The sequence below is a fragment of the Rousettus aegyptiacus genome, unplaced genomic scaffold (assembly GCF_014176215.1).
Source record: "Rousettus aegyptiacus isolate mRouAeg1 unplaced genomic scaffold, mRouAeg1.p scaffold_m13_p_5, whole genome shotgun sequence".
Taxonomy (NCBI): domain Eukaryota; kingdom Metazoa; phylum Chordata; class Mammalia; order Chiroptera; family Pteropodidae; genus Rousettus; species Rousettus aegyptiacus.
The window spans coordinates 16,262,254-16,279,912 of NW_023416308.1; the positions used below are offsets into that span (position 1 = coordinate 16,262,254).

The 17,659-nt window shown below is 43.2% G+C and overlaps 1 protein-coding gene and 1 pseudogene across 2 annotated transcripts in view; one reads left to right on the forward strand and one right to left on the reverse strand.

Moving 5' to 3' along the window:
* The window catches only part of OSBP2 (oxysterol binding protein 2), a 159,448-nt gene extending 142,011 nt beyond the window's left edge, over positions 1-17,437 (reverse strand). Inside the window, exon 1 of one of the 2 annotated variants that reach the window (XM_036221035.1) lies at positions 16,764-17,437. In XM_036221035.1, coding sequence (XP_036076928.1) covers positions 16,764-17,422 — 659 coding nt within the window. In that variant the 5' untranslated portion in view covers positions 17,423-17,437. The remainder of the gene's footprint in view (positions 1-16,763) is intronic. The other variant, XM_036221034.1, reaches the window with a different exon arrangement.
* On the forward strand, positions 8,883-9,001 carry LOC118603213 (annotated as a pseudogene).
* Positions 17,438-17,659: the final 222 nt, after the last annotated feature.

Here is a 17,659-nt window from a genome sequence, read left to right on the forward strand (position 1 = left end):
CTTAGGTCTAGGGAGTAGATTTGGGGAGGGCAAAGGAGTGATAGCTATAGGGCATGGGGTCTTTTGGAGGTGATGAAAATGTTTGAAATTGACTGCAGTGATGGTTGTGTACATCTGTGACTATATTAAAAGCCACTAAATTGTATACTTTAAATGGGCGATTTGTATGGTATGTGAATTATATCTCAAAGATTAGAATAACAACTGCAATATAGTGAAAGATATCAAACCAAAGGGTTTATAATGATACTAAAAAAAATAAGTCATCAGTAAGCTTGGGGGGATACCAAGGTTCCAACTCTTTTGTTTGATAACTGGTGAATAAAGGAAAGCATAGAGCATTTTCCCCACCATTTTCATATTAACTAAACCATTGGGTAACCAAATGATCAATGAGGGAAAGTTTCTCTTCATAAAATTATTCCCACTAACGATTGCAAAAAGAATAATAGAATATCACTTTGCAACTTGTAATGAACTATGGGTCTAGAAAATTATCAATAATGGCTGCTAATATGTGGGGGGGGAGGGAGAGAGAGAGAGAGAACACAAAACAAAATGTGTCCTCTTTCAAAATACCTATGAACCATTTTGCCAATATAATTATATTTTACTCTGATTGAATCTCTAGCTATCAGCTTACAGGAAATAAAGCAGATAGAAGAATATAATAAACAATATAATGGACAAGCAATCAGCAAAACTCAGTCCTTAGGAAACTACAGAAAAAAATAATCCAGTTTCTTCAACAAATAAATTGCAAGAGGAAACAAAAAAAGAGGGAAAGAGAACCTATAAATCAAAAGAGACTGGGGAGACCCATCTTATTTCCTTTTCAGTGCTAAGGCCATGGGGATTCCAACAGCGCAGCCAGCAGCAGCAATGCAGAAAGGCCCTGAGGCACAGGGGTCCGACTAGCACAATCACCAAGGTCAATACCACCAAAGTAAAAAAATGATGGCCAGCACAACTTGCTGTACAGGAACTAAGGAGATTTGGCCAGCTTGGCTGGAAGGATAGTTTCATACAGAGGACCATACAAAGAAGTAACTATATTGACAATAATGAATAACTGAAAATATAGAAAAAACTATCCTTATTCATGAAGAGAACCTAGAAGCAATAATGTCTCGCTAACAATGAGCACACCTAGCACTCAGATTTTGGCTTCTAAGTTCCAATTTCTACTAAAAGGAACCAGGGCTCACTGGAGAAATCGCAGATTCCAATACAAGATGAACCAGGAACATTTTGTTGTGCCAAAAAGTAAGAAAGTGTTCAAAGAGTGATGGGGAATGTCAAAAGAACACAGAAGCCAGTTACAAAGGACTCCTAGCCAAAGCTAAGACAATTTGAAAATTATAAGAAATGATAGTTACAGATAAAAACCATTTGGATAGGATAGAAATCCATGAGTTCATAGTGATAGAAATAAATGACAGAATATGTAGAAGGAATAGTGTTATTAAAAAATCACCAGTTGGCACCCATCATAATAACTGATTCAGGCAAGAATCATCAAACGGTGCTAAAACCAAGTGGGTGAAGATTTGTTAATGAACCGGGTTTCACAAAGCTTTGAATTGTCTTCCCATAAAAATGCTTTCTAATTACTTATTATTATCAAATTCATTAACTTTACATTGGAGAAATCTGGCAAACACCGTCTTAACCAAACGATAGTTATATCACTAGTAGCAGGACAAATCAGTATCAGGTGCCTCCTGAAGGACACAGTAATGTAGCCTGTGGTATTTATGCCACAAATGTAGGACCCGATGGTATTTTTGCCACAAATGCAGGACCCGAATCTAAACATAAGGGAACACCAGGCAACCCTGAATTCACTAACATCACCAGTAACTGGCCTGCACTCATCAAAAACGTCCCGGTCATGAAAGACAAGGAAAAGTGAAGAACTATTCAGACTGAAATCAAAGTGACAAGATGCACAACCAAATGCAGTCTATGATCCTGGATTAGATCTTGTTCTTACACAGGATATTATTACAACAACCGGCAAAATGTGAATGGGGTTCATGGATTAGATGGTAGCATTGTGTCACTGTTTACACTGTGAATATATGCAGAATGCCCTTGTTTCAAGGAATACACACTGAAGCATTAAGTGATAATGGACATCACGTCTGAAACTTACTCATAGTATAATTTTTTAAATATATGTATAAATATAATATAGAGATGAGAAGGTAAACGTAGTGCTAACAGTTTGAGGACCTGAGGGAAGGGTACATAGAAGTTCTTTGTACTATTCTTGTAACTTAAGTCTAAATTTGAAATCATTTAAAAACAAAACATTTATTTTAAAAATCTGAGGAGAAACAGCAACAATTACAATGAATGGACCTTATTTTAATCCTGATTTCTAAAACTAAAAAAAAATTTAAGTCAATGGGGAAATTTTAATAGTGACTGGATATCTGATAATATTAAGGAATTATTCAATTTGGGGGCACATTAATGCCATTTTGACTATGTTTTTTTAAAAACCTTTACCCTAAAGAGATATATACTGAAATATTTATAAATATTAATTATTAAAATTATTATTTTTAACTTATTTATTAAAATTAAAGATGTCTGGGATTTGCTTGAAATTAAATGAGGGTGAGGAAGCCACAGACTGACCCTAAGGTGAGATTTGCTGACACTGAGTGATGGCGACGTGGGGTTCATTATATCAAGATCTCTACTTTTACATGTTCGAAAATTCCCATGATAAATAATAAAATCCATTTAAGATCCATTGTATTTTAAATTCTTCCCTGTGAATAGTGACCGATAGCAGTGCTGAATGACTTTGGTGACAAAGGGGGCTCCCAGAGTCCCAGTGAGTCGGGCACAGGAATGAGGCTGTGTACTGAGTTACTAAGGAAGAAAAGAAAGGATGACAGATCCCTAGGGCAAAGGGCTGAATCTATTTCAAGAGCAGTCATAAGTCTTAAAATCCAAATTCTCATACACGGAACAATTCAGGACACTTAAACAGATTTTTTTTTTTAATTATCACACAATCTCTACAGCTGCAGCCACGATCGACAGGATGTTCCTTTTACAAACAAGCTGTTACCTTAAAAATCCAGCAGCACTAAAACCTACCCCCCAAAAATACTACACTAAGCAAAGGAGGTTCTAAAAAGAAAATCAGTTACCAAGCCAAGCAAAAGACTGAAATGCCATGAGTTAGAGGTCAATTAAAGAAATAGCTGAGTCAAAATTTAACACACCAAGGTCAATTACAAATTTAAATGCACATATCACAAGTTTACAGATCTGGCGGTGAGACATGTAATTTATTCAGGAATTCTATTTTCCCCCTTCATGGCCTCCAGTATTATAGGCATTGATATTAATATTAGATGAAATAATCTTACATAAAAGTGACACCCACCAAGCTTCAACTGAAGTGCAGCTCAACTCCTGTCAAAACACGACAGCAGCCTGCAAAACCGAAGGCCTCATACCACAGGCAGTAGCAGACTCTCAAAACAGAGGCTGTGTTTAAAACGACCATCATCCCTGCTTGGCATGTTCATTCTTTTGTTCAGTCTACATGGCAGGCCAGCGCTAGGTTCAGATGAGTGAACAAGACAGATGAGGTCTGTCCCTCTATGGGGTGGCAGCACTCCTGGGCCCCCATAGCATCCAATAAGGATGTGTGACCTTTTGCCTCTCCTCTGCCATTTGGACTGAACAAGAGAAGGGCCCTGTCAGCAGAGGGAATCTCCCTATGACAAGATTCTTGAACCCCAGGAGGATAATCCACAGCTTAGCTACCCTCAAAAGAGGCCTCAAATGTGGCTGCCTCATCCTCTGGCAAATCCAGCCCTGCTTTCCCTGACTGTATCTGGGGTTAAACGAGAATTAAGCATTCACTGCTAGCAAAACCCTTACATTCAACACATCCTTTCACTTATGAAAGTTTACCAAGTACTTTTTCACAGTTTGTTTCAAACAGCCAAGCAGGATAGTTTACACATGAGGAAAGTGAGGGTCACAGAAGTTTAGAATCTTCCTCCCACATTGGGCAGGGCTGACTTATGTAACTAACAGGATGCTGCTGGAAATAACAAAGAGGTGATTTTGAGGACAGGTCAAAAAAGACACTGTGGTTCCTGCTTGCTCTCTCTTGGATCACTCTTGGGAAAAGCCAGCTGCCATGTTGTGAGGACACTCAGGCGGCCCTTTGGAGAGGTCCACAAAGTGAGTCAATGACCAGCACCTCTTTGCCAGGCATGTCAGTGAGACATCTTGGAAGCGGTGCCTCCAGCTCCAGTCAAGCTTTCAGGTGAGTACGGCCCTCATGTGACATCCTGAGCCAGAATAACTCCAACTAACCACCCATTCACGAATTCTTAACCAACAGAAACTCTAAGATGTTTATTACTGTTTTAAGCCACTAAACTTTGAGATGATTTGTTATGCAGCAATAGATAATACAGGGGGACACTAAGCCAGCCTCTCTAAAGATGATGAGTATGGCCATGTGGAAGGGATAAATCCAGCTGTGTGAGACAGAGAAACATCCCAAGGAGGACAGATGTTGCCTGGAAACCCATTTCAGCTCAAGAAAGAAAGAATTTTCTAGCATTCAGAGTTAATTAAGGCATACCAGCTTGTCATGGAAGATAAAGGTTTGCTCTCTGTCACCTGAGAAGTTTGCTCAGAGGCGGGCACTAATGGGGCAAAGATGCCATAAGAAGAAGTCAATGAACAGAGAGATGCTTGGACTACATGGCCTTTAAGTTCCTTTCCTACCTAGAGATTCCTACAGCGCCACATCACACAACTTAAACAGGGACCTGGAAAACCTTGCTCATCAGTTTCCCAGGCACTGAAGACATGTCTGTGTAATGTGAGTCCAGCTAACAGTTACTGAACACTGACTTAATGTGTGTTGGGTCTTCTGAGACGAAATAGACAAAGCATGAGCCAATATGGAGAAGGCTTCATCTACAGGGCAGGGCAGGCACTCAGGTGAGAGAGAAGGGAATCTACTCAAAGGTTAAGAACTCCCTAATCCCATCTTCAGAAGGCAAGGACTCGGAGCTAACAGGCAAAATAAATTCAAACTTAGAACTGCAGTACTTAAAAGAAGAAAATCACTTTTGTGCCTGTGTCTAGCAAAATAATTTCATTTTCTAAAAAATGGAGAATTTCAGAAAGGTATCTTTCTTGGCACAACACGTGAACAACTCAGCAAATGTGGTGCCTCCACTCCGTCTCCCAAGACTGGAAGCTGGAATATACCATTTAGCCCTGTCCCCATGCTCCCCTGGGGCTCAGGAGCAAGGGTCCTCACCATCACTGGACTAAATCTATTAGTGAGAGCAGGAAAAAAGGGAAACAAGCCCCTGGATGCTGCCACAGCAACTCCCAAGTGCTTCCAAAGGCCTGTGGCCCCAGGGGTAAGAAGGCCAGTGAACATCTGGGGCTGATCAAAAGCATCCCCCATTCTTTCTCTACCAGGTCAGCCACCAGCTTCCAAGACACCTGGACTTTGATCTCCCAGTAATTAAGTCAACAGACATTTCCTCAATGTGCTAAGCCCATGCCAGGCATAGGTCACCTATGATATCAAATCTCTCCCCCAACTTCTTCCAGTTGGTTCTCCATCAAATTCTCAGAAAGTTGGGGCTAGAAGGAACCCCAGAGATCACTTAATCCAGCCCTCTTATTTTACAGATGAAAAGTGTGATCCCTGTAAGAGAAGTAAGAGGCTGGGAGAGACTGAAACATTTTTCCCAACTGTTAACACCCTTCCTGGATTACAATTACATGTTCACACCCTTTGCCATAGGACTCTGCCTGATCACCTGCTAGAATGGGGAGTGGGATGTTCCTAGTCCACTGATAGATATAGATGGAACCATGTACCTTGCTTGATACAGCCAGTGGTACATGGACCAGGGTGAAGGTGTGCACGCTTGAGCCAAGCTGCTGTGGGGAGCAGGCCTCTTCTGCCACTCAAAAACACTGGACTGCAGAGAGGAAAATAAGAAGAGAAGCAGACATAAGAAACAAAGAAAGTGTGCAAATAGCTGGGCAGGCTTTATAAAACCATTCTGTGATCTCGCAAAAAAAAAAAAAAAAAAAGCCTTTTAGACACTCTGGAAAAATTTCACTACTTGCAACAAAAATACCTTTAAAAATCACAACAATCGTAGATCTAATTCCTGGGCTCAACATCCTCCATGGTATTGATTCAGAGGGTAAAAATTACTAGAAAACACTTTTAGTTCAATTCTGGGTCCAGTGATTAAAGCAATACTGCTGAAAATGTGGTCTCTGGATCAGTTCTGGTCCTTGTACCTCCACCTTACTCTCTTGGGATGCTCACTCTGAGGGAAGCCAGCTGCAAGGTAAGCAGTCTGGCTGCTCTGAAGCCATCATGCAACAAGGAAGCCCAAACTAGCCCGTATGGACTGAGCATAAAGAGAAGCCTCAAGACTCTGAGGAGAAAGAGATGCTCAGCCAGCCTCCAGATGGTCCAGCCCCTCCCATGCCACCCCAGTCACCATCTGACTGTGGCCACATGGATCGGCCCAAGCCAGAATTGTCCAGCCAAGCCCTTTCTGAATTCCTAACCAATACAAACTGTGAGCAATAATAAAATTGTTGTTTTAAGCCTCAAAGTTACACAGCAATAGATAACTGATAAACCTAGTACACATGGGCAGCCGGCCTTGCCAACTGTTTCAGTGTTTAGCGAGTATCTGATCACAAAGGAACAAGACCAGCTTCCTGCGAAGCCTCCAGAGCAAACACTCCTGCAGCATGGTCACATATAGAGCCCAATACTGAAGAGATTTGAACCAGGCAAGGGATCTCCTCAATAAAGGTGGCTGATCACTCAAGTCTCCAAGTAGGACATGGCAATATCCACACCTGGGAGACCTGAGTGGGACAGGCTTGTTTTGGTGGGAAGACAGAGCTTCTGAGAGTCAGAGGGGAGTCTTGGTGGTGTGGTGAATTCCAGAAAGCACTGGATTCATATCTCTGCTCAGCCACCCACTAAGAAGTACCAACACAGTGGGACAAGCCCTGGTTTTCTCATTTGTAACCAAGGCATAACTATCTTTCTCCCCAGGCTGTCATCAAATGGGATGACATATACATAAGCACCTTATATACCATTAAGCACCATTTAAATTTGCTCATTATTAGAGTCTAAGATAGAACAGGGGAAAAAATATGGGATTTCTGACTCAGTCAAAATTTTTGCACACAATAGAATATATAGATGTCAAATTATAATGTACACCTGAAAATTATATAATTGTATTACCCAATGTTACCTAGATAAACTTAATTAAAAAAAATTTTTTTGTCTCATGCATTGAATTTTTCTTCGACAAGCCAAAGACCTTAAAAACAAATAGAATAACCTTTGCTCCACTCATGAAGACATGAAGTAAAATAAAACACTAAGGTTTTGTACCTCTGTCTCCTCTCTTTTTAAAGATTCCTGCAAGCCGAAGTAGGCTGGTTATCTAGGCAAATTGCTGTTTCCATATGTCTCATCCTAGCACCACGGTTAAAACCCAGTGATACCAGCCATCCTCCCAGTTGCAGTATAATCCAGAATGGCTGATACCAGGGCTGGGACAGGACAAGTACAAGAAGAGGCTGAACATCTTTATAAACCAAACACAGGAAGCTATCAATACCATCAGGGTCCTATCCAAAGGACTCCAGAGCCAACTGAAGAGGCCCCACTAAGCAAAGACAGAGCTTCTGAGAGTCAGAGGGGAGGCTTGGTGGTGTGGTGAATTCCAGGCAAGGCAATGCGAGCATCATTAAAGGCAATAAGGCAGTGGGCTGAAACAATGCAAACATGCTTGTGTCCATCCATGAGACTACAGCGTCACTTAAGAAAAAAACTGACTAGTCACCATTGGAAGATTGTTGTAGCCGCCAGCCCCCGAAAGACACATGGACCACCAGAACTCAGTGAGTGAGTTATAGGAAACACTCTTTATTCAGCCAGCTGGGTCTGCCAGGGGTACGCAGACCCCAAATTAAGCAGCCCCAAAATGTAGAGGTACAGGGTTTTTAAGCCCCAAATCCTATTCTTCATTCTGTCTAAACACAAAGGGCTATCTTTCTTCTATTCACTACCTGTCGACTCACAGGTCAGGTGTGTAAGCGGAGTTACAGAAGCAGAAAGCTTGTGTAGAATGTTATGTTCCTATAATCAAAGGCCTAAGTTCCCATAGTGATAGCCAAGCAGTAATTTTTCCAGTAAGAGTCATTGTTTCAGCCACCACAAGATACGAACCAACTCCTTATTTTGAAAGCTTGTGAATAAAGGGAAAGAATCGAGCATTTATTCTGCCTTTCCTGTGTGAACTATATCCCCAAATAAAGCATGAGGGTTAAATTTTTCTTTATAGAAGTATTCCTGCTAATAAATGAGGAAGTGACAGAATTAGAATAATCTAAGACTGATTTTCACTTGTTACTAACATCGCAAACTGAGAAGGCACCAGACGTTATGAGCTACTGATGGAAGAACACATCACCCACCACCTGATCAAGTTTCTAGATCTATCTATCAAATTAAGGAACTACAGAGAATATAGGAACATGTTAACCTACACCGAGAATACAATCAGCAAAACCCAGACTATGGGAAATTCTATGGGCAAAACTTATTTGGGTCCTAATACTAACAAGTACGTATGTATGTATATGTATGTGTATATATATATATATATATATGTATATATATATGATATTTGAGACAACCAAAACTGTGAACAACGACTGGATATTTAAAGATAATAGGAATTGTTGTTAATATGTTTTAGTTGTAAAAATGGTATTGTGGATGTGTTCTTGAAAATCCTTATCCTTTAGTCTACGGCCATGCTACCCTGAACAAGCCCAATCCCATCTGATCTCGGAAGCTAAGCAGGGTCAGACCTGGTTAGTACTTGAATGGGAGACCACCCAGGAAGACCAGGTGCTATAGGCATAAAAAATAAGGGATTGTAAACTGACAAGTCCTTATAATCTGTGAGGTCAACCAAGGGTTGCCTCACCTAAAAAAAAAAAAAATCCTTATCCTTTAGAGATACATACTGAAACATTTATAGGTTAAATGTGCTATTCAGTTCAAAATGGTATGAAGGGGGAGATAAGATGAAATCAGATTGGCCAGGAAGTTCAAATTGTTGAAACTAGGAAATGGGTGAATGGGGGTTCATTATACTACTGTCTACACAAATATATTTAAAACTCTTTGTAACAAAGAGTTTTAAATATAAGTGAACACAATAAGCTCTCAATATTGTCACATATCCTTGACTCATGATAAGCATCAGAAAAGGAGCTGAAAAGCTGGGCCATATTGCTACTTCGGTAGTCCAGGCTGCATGTTGGGTCTTTATAACATGCAAAAAGATTAAAATTACAAAATATGTCTTCTATTAAACACACACACACATGCACACACACACTGAAATTTGAGAATCTACTAAGTACAAGGTACTATGCCCAGCACCCAAGGGGGCACTAGAGTGGGAAGACATGGCTCTATGCTCTGGTGGGGAGCAGGGAGGTGTTAATCTAACAGAGGGAGATGGACCAACACCCAGCTAATAGGGGTGGCACAGTCAAATGACCTAATCCACAAAAAGATATCAAAAGGAGGATAGTTCTGCCAGCCCATCTCATGGATGCATCCAGGCGGGTCCATGCTGAAGTGACCTGGAATTAAGACCGTTCTGCTAGGATGTCTGCAGCAATGAGGAAGGGGTCTCCTGGGTGAGGGACGGAAGGTGCATAGATCTGGAAGGGAGAATGAAAGGTATGTGGTTTGCACAGGGGGAATAAGGCAAGGTGGGAGGAAAAGGGTCAAGGCCAGGGGAAGGGGAGAGATAAGGAAAAGGAAGCAGGGGGATCTAGCTGGGAAGGGTAGAGAGTGGTGAGCCCAGGGAAGTTGCACACTATATTTTAGGAAGGCAGCACCTATGGCTGCTTCACAGAACAACACAATCTGGCAGTTTCCTATGCAAACTCAGTAATGCCATCTGCCCTCTTCTGGTTTAGGCACTGGCCCAGCAAAGCAGATCAAATGGTATGAGTCAAGATTGTTAAATCAGTATTAAATGCACAGAGCTGTAGCTGAGCATGTGATGAGGTGTCAAAAGGAGTGAAGCTAAGTGATCAAAACTCTGAGAACTCTTAAAAATGGAAACAGACGCAGGAAAGAGTCACACATAAAAAGCATATGGAACCCAGCATGACCCCAGAACTCGATGACAGTTTGCTTCGTGTGTATGATTAAAGCCACACCTCTGTGTGACGACACCTGGTAAGTCATGACTCACCACATCAAGCTGCCAGTTTCAATTGTGTTCAGGGTGTTTCTACCATCTCCTCCTCCCTACATGTCAGTATCCAATGCAGTTGTCCAAGAAATAGACTCATTTCCACCTTTTCCCCTTGGGATAAGCAGATATTGACTTTGGTTTAAGGAGCCTCACACCCTTTTCACAGGCCTTTATTTCTTTACTGACAGTTTGCCAACTACATCTGAAAGACTAGAGGAGGCATGTAAGTCATATGCTTGACTACTCAGCTTCCTCAGAGCACAGATCCTGAACCTGCTGGCCTCTTCCTAAATGGCCAGGATGGATGCAGACTTCCCTCCTCCTCCTCCTCCCAGAGGTTTGATGATGGTACGCATGTCTGTCGCCCACACTGTCTTATACTTTGTTAGCCCTCAATAAATAATTCAACCAAAGCTGGTGTGTGCTCACTGTGACGATGCTCCAGACTGCATGTCGGGCCCCAATCTTGGACAAACAGATCCTCCCTGAAGAAGGTACAAGGGTCAGTAGCAGCTGGAGAACTCACACCAGACATTCTATGGAAGGCACAAAAGGACCTGTAGAAGAAGGAGGTCCATATGGCAAGTGTATCCCAGCCACATGCAAAATCAAAGCCACCAAAGGCCTTGGGGAGGTCTACATCAGAAAAGTATCTATGAAGCAACAAAGGGCCAACTGCATGGCTGAAGGCTCCACAGAGAAAGCCCTCAGCACACAGAACAGCAGACCCTGCAAGACTGGCTTGTGCTTCCTCTGATAGGAAACAAGAAGCCACTCTGCCACGCAAAGCCAAGTGTAAGCGCTCACTCTCCTTGAACCAGAGTGAGAGTCATCCTTGACCCCTGACTGGCATTGCTAAAGTCTGCAAGGAGTAAGGAAGTCAGACGCGTGCAGAAAAAAATTAATACAGCAGGCCTGAGACAGCTCATTCTTTGAAAGGCCTGTGTCTAAGGCTGGCCCTTGGCTGGTGTGTGGGAGTCTGAATTTGGAAGGAAAAAAATCCACAACTGGTAAGGGTAGCTGACTGTACCTAAACTGCTTATCACAAACAATATGGTCTGTTGCAGAACACCTGCTTTCCTTTCTGGAGTCTAGCTTTTTGGAATGTGCCAGGCAGAGGGTGCCCACGTGACCAGCCCCCAGTGAAAACCCTAAGCAAGGAGTTTCTAACAAGCATCCCCGCCGGGTGACATTTCACATGTGTTGTCACTACTTGTTGCTGGAGGAAGTAGCATCTCCTGTGTGACTATAATGGGAAAGGACTCTTGGAAGCCAGCCCCTGGTCTCCCCAGACTTCACCCCAGGCCCCTCTTCTCTTTGCTGATTGTGCTTTGCTATCATAAAGCACAGCTGTCAGCGCAATGTGACGACTGCGTCACATTCTAGTGGTCATCGAACCTGGGTTTAATCTTGGAGTCTTTGGCACAGCCTCCACAATGTGAGGAGGGTCTAGAGAGTAGGGCAAGGCATGGCAATTCCATCAGAGGTGGGATGAGGGAGGAGGTAGCAAGCATGACTCAGAGGTTTTCAGCTATTCATAGACAGAGGGAGGTTAGGAGGAGGAGCAGGTTTTGTGGGGAAAATTACAATTTGTGTCACTAGACCTTGCTAAGAACATCAGTGTGCATTGCACTCCTCCAAAATATGCTGCTAGTCCACTCATGACCTCTGTGTAATACCCTTCTGCTAAATACTAAGAAAATATACTTCAAACAAATGTTTACACATTATCAACCTGTGTGCTCCTTTTCACCCTCCTAATGGTCTCATTGCATAAAACACTGAATTGTATTTCAAATTAAAGCTGAATCCAATAATAATAAGGCCACCTTCCAGAGCGGAGACTCCAACAGCTTAACTTTCAGACTTGTACTTCCAACTTTACATTTCAGGGACACTTTGCAACTAAATAGTCTTTTCCATCTCTGTCCTTCAAGGATTACCTACACTGACATTAAAAACACCATTTCCCGGAGCCAAGTATCCTTGAGCATTTGCCTTCGAGAGTTGGCCTCATTGGAGGAATGAGTATGTGATCCTTCCTAAAGGCAAAGAGGTCTTGGTGTGTCATCTTCTACTACCTTGCCACCACCCCAAAAAGGGCCCAACTCAACATGTGTTCAGGGGTCTTTCTCAGGCAGGGGACTTAACAAAACTTACTTTCACTTGACTTCTTTCTCAAGAACCCCAACTAATTTCTTTGAGGCTTTCTTTGCTTACTGGCTTAGCCATTCCTTCCCATAGAGCAATCAGAACAATAAATAAATAAAAACAAAAGCTTCTATTTGAGATCGTTTTCTGGAAAATAAATGTCACTTATAATGGCACCAAACAGGAAATTGGTATAAAACAAAACAGAATTTTGCTTAACTAAATTAAATTTGCTTAACTAAAGCTTATGGTTGACACACTCCATAAGGATTTGCTGAAGCCAATACCTTTTCCACATCATTTATGAATTTTTCCCTAATTTCATGTAATTACATGTTTCCTATGAGATGAGAACTGAGGGTAAAACTTTTCAAATAGAAACTAACAAGCAAAACAAACAAACAAAACTAAATTAAACACAAAAATATATTCTCCTGTTTGGTTTCTGAATAGACATGTGATTGAGTGTTAAGTAATATAATAAGAACCTTGTCTCTTATATTTATGTTCCTACTACATTGTTGGGAAGAACTAAAAATCTGCCAACAATTACCCATACTTCTCAGAATTTCTTTCTATATATGACAACATTTATTAAGAGCAATTTTTCATTCCTGATAATATGAATGTTACCAAGCCCATGTTAGCACTATACTTTCCTCTCTTAGAATAAACTTAAGTGATCAAATGAGCTTCTCAAGCAAAATCCAGGGCAGAAACACCCAAGGAAACCACAATCAATGGAGAAATTCCAATCCAACCTCCCACTGATTTTCTATTAAGGTAAAAATAATAGGAATTGAAATGCAGGTCAAGACTATGAGATACTGCAGTATTCCCATTAGATTGACAAAATCAATGCTGAAAATGCCAAATTTTGCAAAGGATATAGATCCACAAAATCTCTTATTAACTGCTGGTGGGAGTATAAATTGGTACAACTACTTTGGAAAAACAGTTCAGATTATAAGAGACCATTCACATTCTCTATATCCCAGCAATTTCAGCCAAGAAGAATTCCTGCATGTCTCCAGGAATTTTCATAATCACCCATCAAGAGGAAAATGCGTAAATAAAAAGTGGTACCCTCACATCCTGGACTGTTATAAAGCAATGAACATAAGCCCTCCCACCCCCAAATCATATACAGTACATATACTCTTTTTTATAAGGTTAAAAAATGGTTTAAATGAAAAATAAGAGTTTTTTAATTGCATGTAGATAAGATAAAACTAAATAAAAAGGAAAGAAAGGTGATGGTGGCCAGGATTTGGGATAGTGGTATCCTGGAGGCGAGCAAGGTTGGAGGATGGGAAGGGGTAGGAGTACAAGAAATATGTGCCCATATTTTTTCCAAATGCATTCCTCCAAACACCAGGCTTCAGTTAGCTTTTTAAAAATTATTAGAGAATGGTCTTTCCAAATGGCAGCGTAGCAAAAGAAATTACTCTGATTCCTTCTCCACCAGCCACATCACCCCTGCAGAGAAACCTGACTTTACTTAGCCCCTAAGTAAAGGAAATCATGAATAAAAATTGTTTCACTCTGTTTTCAGCTTACAAGCCCCTGATCTTGCCTCTGTTCCAGCCACAAACACTTGGAAAAAGCTGGAGATCTGGGAAAGCTGGTGCTGGGCACAGACAGAGCCCTGGATAACCCACCTCGCTGCTGTTAGAATTATTAGTGACAGGCGTGGAGAGTGCTCAGTCCTTGACCCCAGCATGCAGGATGGTTATGCCTGGTCTAGCAGCCAGAATTCAGATCAGAATCAAGAACAGGAGAGTTTTGTCAAACATGTGAAGGGCCGAGAGGCAGGAGGAGGGGCAGACCAGAATGTTTTCCAGAATGCAGATCAGAAGTGCATGGAAGAAGTGGCAATTTGGGCTCCACCTCAAAAGGGTGTTTTCAGCACATGGAAATTTACTCATCTCCAGTGGCATTAGGCACAACCTGCAAGCTGGGTGCCTCTAAGTAAGTCACTGAAGCGCATTCATTCTGCCTCAGTTACCCTTCTTCTAAAATGAGAATGAAGATATCTTCATGGCCAGCCTCACATGGGACTAAATGAGAGCATAGGGCTGTACAAATATCAGGAATCATTCATTCCACATAGGTAAGTCAAGCAATAATTCTGCCCGCTTTAGAATCTAGAAATGCCCAAAAATGAAACTATGGAGCTGAACTGTGCAAGCATACACACAAGAAACTTGTTCCCACATCCTTCTCTCTCCAAACCAGTACTTGTTCCCAAAACCTTATCAGCAAGCAATAAGAAATGTGCAGAGGATCTGCACATTTGCGATTACCTTGAAATGCCAACTTGTCTATACAGGCATACCTCAGAGATAAGGCAGGTTTGCTTGCAGACCACCACAATAAAGTGAATGTCACAATAAAGCGAGTTGCAATCTTTTTGCTGGTGGAGAGTCTTGCCTTCAATTTGTGTAAAAAATACAACATCTGTGAAGTGCAATAAAGCGAAGCACAATAAAATGAGGTATGTCTGTACAACTTATTTTAAGAGAAGATGGGAAATCTTTACTCTTCCAATTAAAATCAAACAAAAATGCATGAGGTTAGGTTTTAATTCCACCAGAACTAGGCCTTCCTGCCACTGTGGGACTCTGTACTCATAAACATTACCATGACTCCTTTAGGTTAGTAGTACCTGGCAAAATACATATAGCTCAGAAATGCTGAACTCAAGGGTGAGTGAGTGAACATTAGGACACACATCTGGGAAGGGCATAGACTTCGGAGTACAAAAGGCCCAGATCAGAATCTCTCCCCACTGCTTACTGTCCCTGTCAAACCTCAGAACCCCTTAATTGTACAAGAGGACAAATCCTAAAGCCTACCGGACGGTGTGGTTGTAAGGATGAAATAAATGAACATAATGTAAAACAAGGTGTGTAGTCCACAGCTAATATACCCTATGCGTTATATCCTTTGCCTTTAAGAAAACAGAGTGACACTTATTTAAAGCAAATCACTGATGATTGCTCTCATTGCATGTTGGTGAAATATTTACTTACCTGACAGAGTATGGTAAGTGGGATGAAGACACCATTTGGAAAAGGATCTCTCTTTGCTCAGTCGCCTAACTCTAAGAACACTATGTGCTGTGTGATGTGTCTGGTGCTGCCGAATGAGCCAAGGGACACTAATAGCCCACATGAAAAGGGAGCATTAGAAACACATGTCAGCTTTCTCCCCTGCCAGGAATTAAAGATGGTGGTCCCCATTTTGGAATGGGAACCAACACTTAAGTTCTCTGGGGCACCACAGATTCAACCATCCTCTAAAAGTTGTGTTTCAAAAAGGCTAGGAAGGACCAAACAAGCCCTATGGCAGGTGACCTGAAGGAATACTGCCTGAGTGAAGCGAGTAAACAGCAAGGCAAGTGCCTCCTGTTTGCAATGATAACGGAGCAGTGCTTCTCAGACTGTGGCAGGAGCATCAACACCTGGGAACTTGTTAGAAATGCCAAAACTCAGGCCCCTCTAGATCCGCTGCATCAAAAACTCAGTGGAGGGAGGGGGGTGTTTCAACAGCCCTTCAGGTAATGCTGATGTTCGCTCAGGTTTGAGAACCAATGGCATATAGAGTGGCCTGAGATCTCAAAGTTCAAACCAACCATCGCCAGGAAACGTACCAAGGCAATAGCCGGTAAGAAAGGAGAGAAAGCCTTCATAACATTATCTTTTCAACTGTTTCAGAGAGCAGTGTTACCTATCCCACGACTGAACTTCAGTTTTGAATTTCATGCTGCTTCTGAAGTAAGAAAGGCCATAATGGGACACTTCTGGGTCTCCATAGATGGCAGCCCTTCCGTGAGTGAGTCCCAAGGACTAAACAAGATTACTGTCCCCCTTGATTCCTAATACAATGATCTTAGCTCCTGAACCAGAAAGTTCCTGAATCAAGAACTTCGGGGGCCTGACTCCGGCTAGTTGCCCCAGATCCCATCACTACCAAGACCAGAGGGGCCCTAAGGACCCAGATTACTCCCCTACTCCACCTCCCCACTCACACCCTAAACCCAAGCCTGCCAGAGGTTATGTCCACAGGAGACTCCTCTGCCAAAGGTCAATGACCCCCACTGAAGGCATTACTTCTCCTGCTAGAATGCATGCTCCCAAACATCCCTAAGCTAGTGGTAGTGTCCTCCAACCCTGGATGCTATCTGTCGCCATCATTGCAGCATCACCACTCTCCAAACTCATATGCCCCACCCTGGCATTTCCATACCTGTAGTAAGACAGTAGGCCGTTGCTGAGCACGAACCAGCGGCGCTGGTAGCCCTTCAGGTAGTTGGTCCACTTAAGAAGCCAGCCCTTGAAGCTGTCCAGAGGCAGCAAGACCGCTGGGGCGGTGGAGGTCATACCAGTCCCTGACGTTGGAACCCCCAAAGCCATCTTTTCCTGTCCTGGTCGCAGAAGAGGTGGAGTCTTTAACACCTGCTGCGACCCTGACTCGAGTTTGCTCAAGGGCACTCTCCCCACCGCTGGTCCCAGCGCTGGTGGCTGTTCAGATGAGGCCTTGGTAGAGCACCCAGCCCCTACACTTGAGCCAATCTCTTGCCGGGGCACTGACCCCGACCCTGACCCCGGCAGCAGCTCCGATCCCTGTTTGAGCCCCTGCCTTGGCGCGGACGTCTTCTCGGACGCAGACTCGGATCTTGGCACCAGCGCAGAAACTGATTCAGACACCTGTTCTGACACCCTCTCCGGCTCAGGCTCGGGCACTGGCTGAGACTTGGGCTCCGGCCCGGAGCCGGGCGTGGAAGCGCTCATGCTCGGCGCCGCCGTGTGGCACGACAAACAGGGAACAACGGTGAACAGCGACGAGAGCCCGCGGGAGCGGCCGCTGCAGCCGCCGCCTCGGCACAGAGCGGCCGCTTTCCCCATAGAGCCAGCCGACCAGAGCGCGGCCGAGCCGTGGGGAGGGGGCAGCGAGAGGCGGCGGCCGGGGCGGGGCCGGGGGCGTCACGAGCGCGCGGCGTGAGGCGGGGGCGCGCGCAGGTCCCTCCGCGGCGGCCCCCGGGCGCTCCGCGCCGCCTGCGTCGACTGCCTGTTGTCCTCTCGGCGTGCAGCGGACAGGATTTGGATGCCAATCCTTCTCAGGCGTCGCCAACGCTCAGCTCA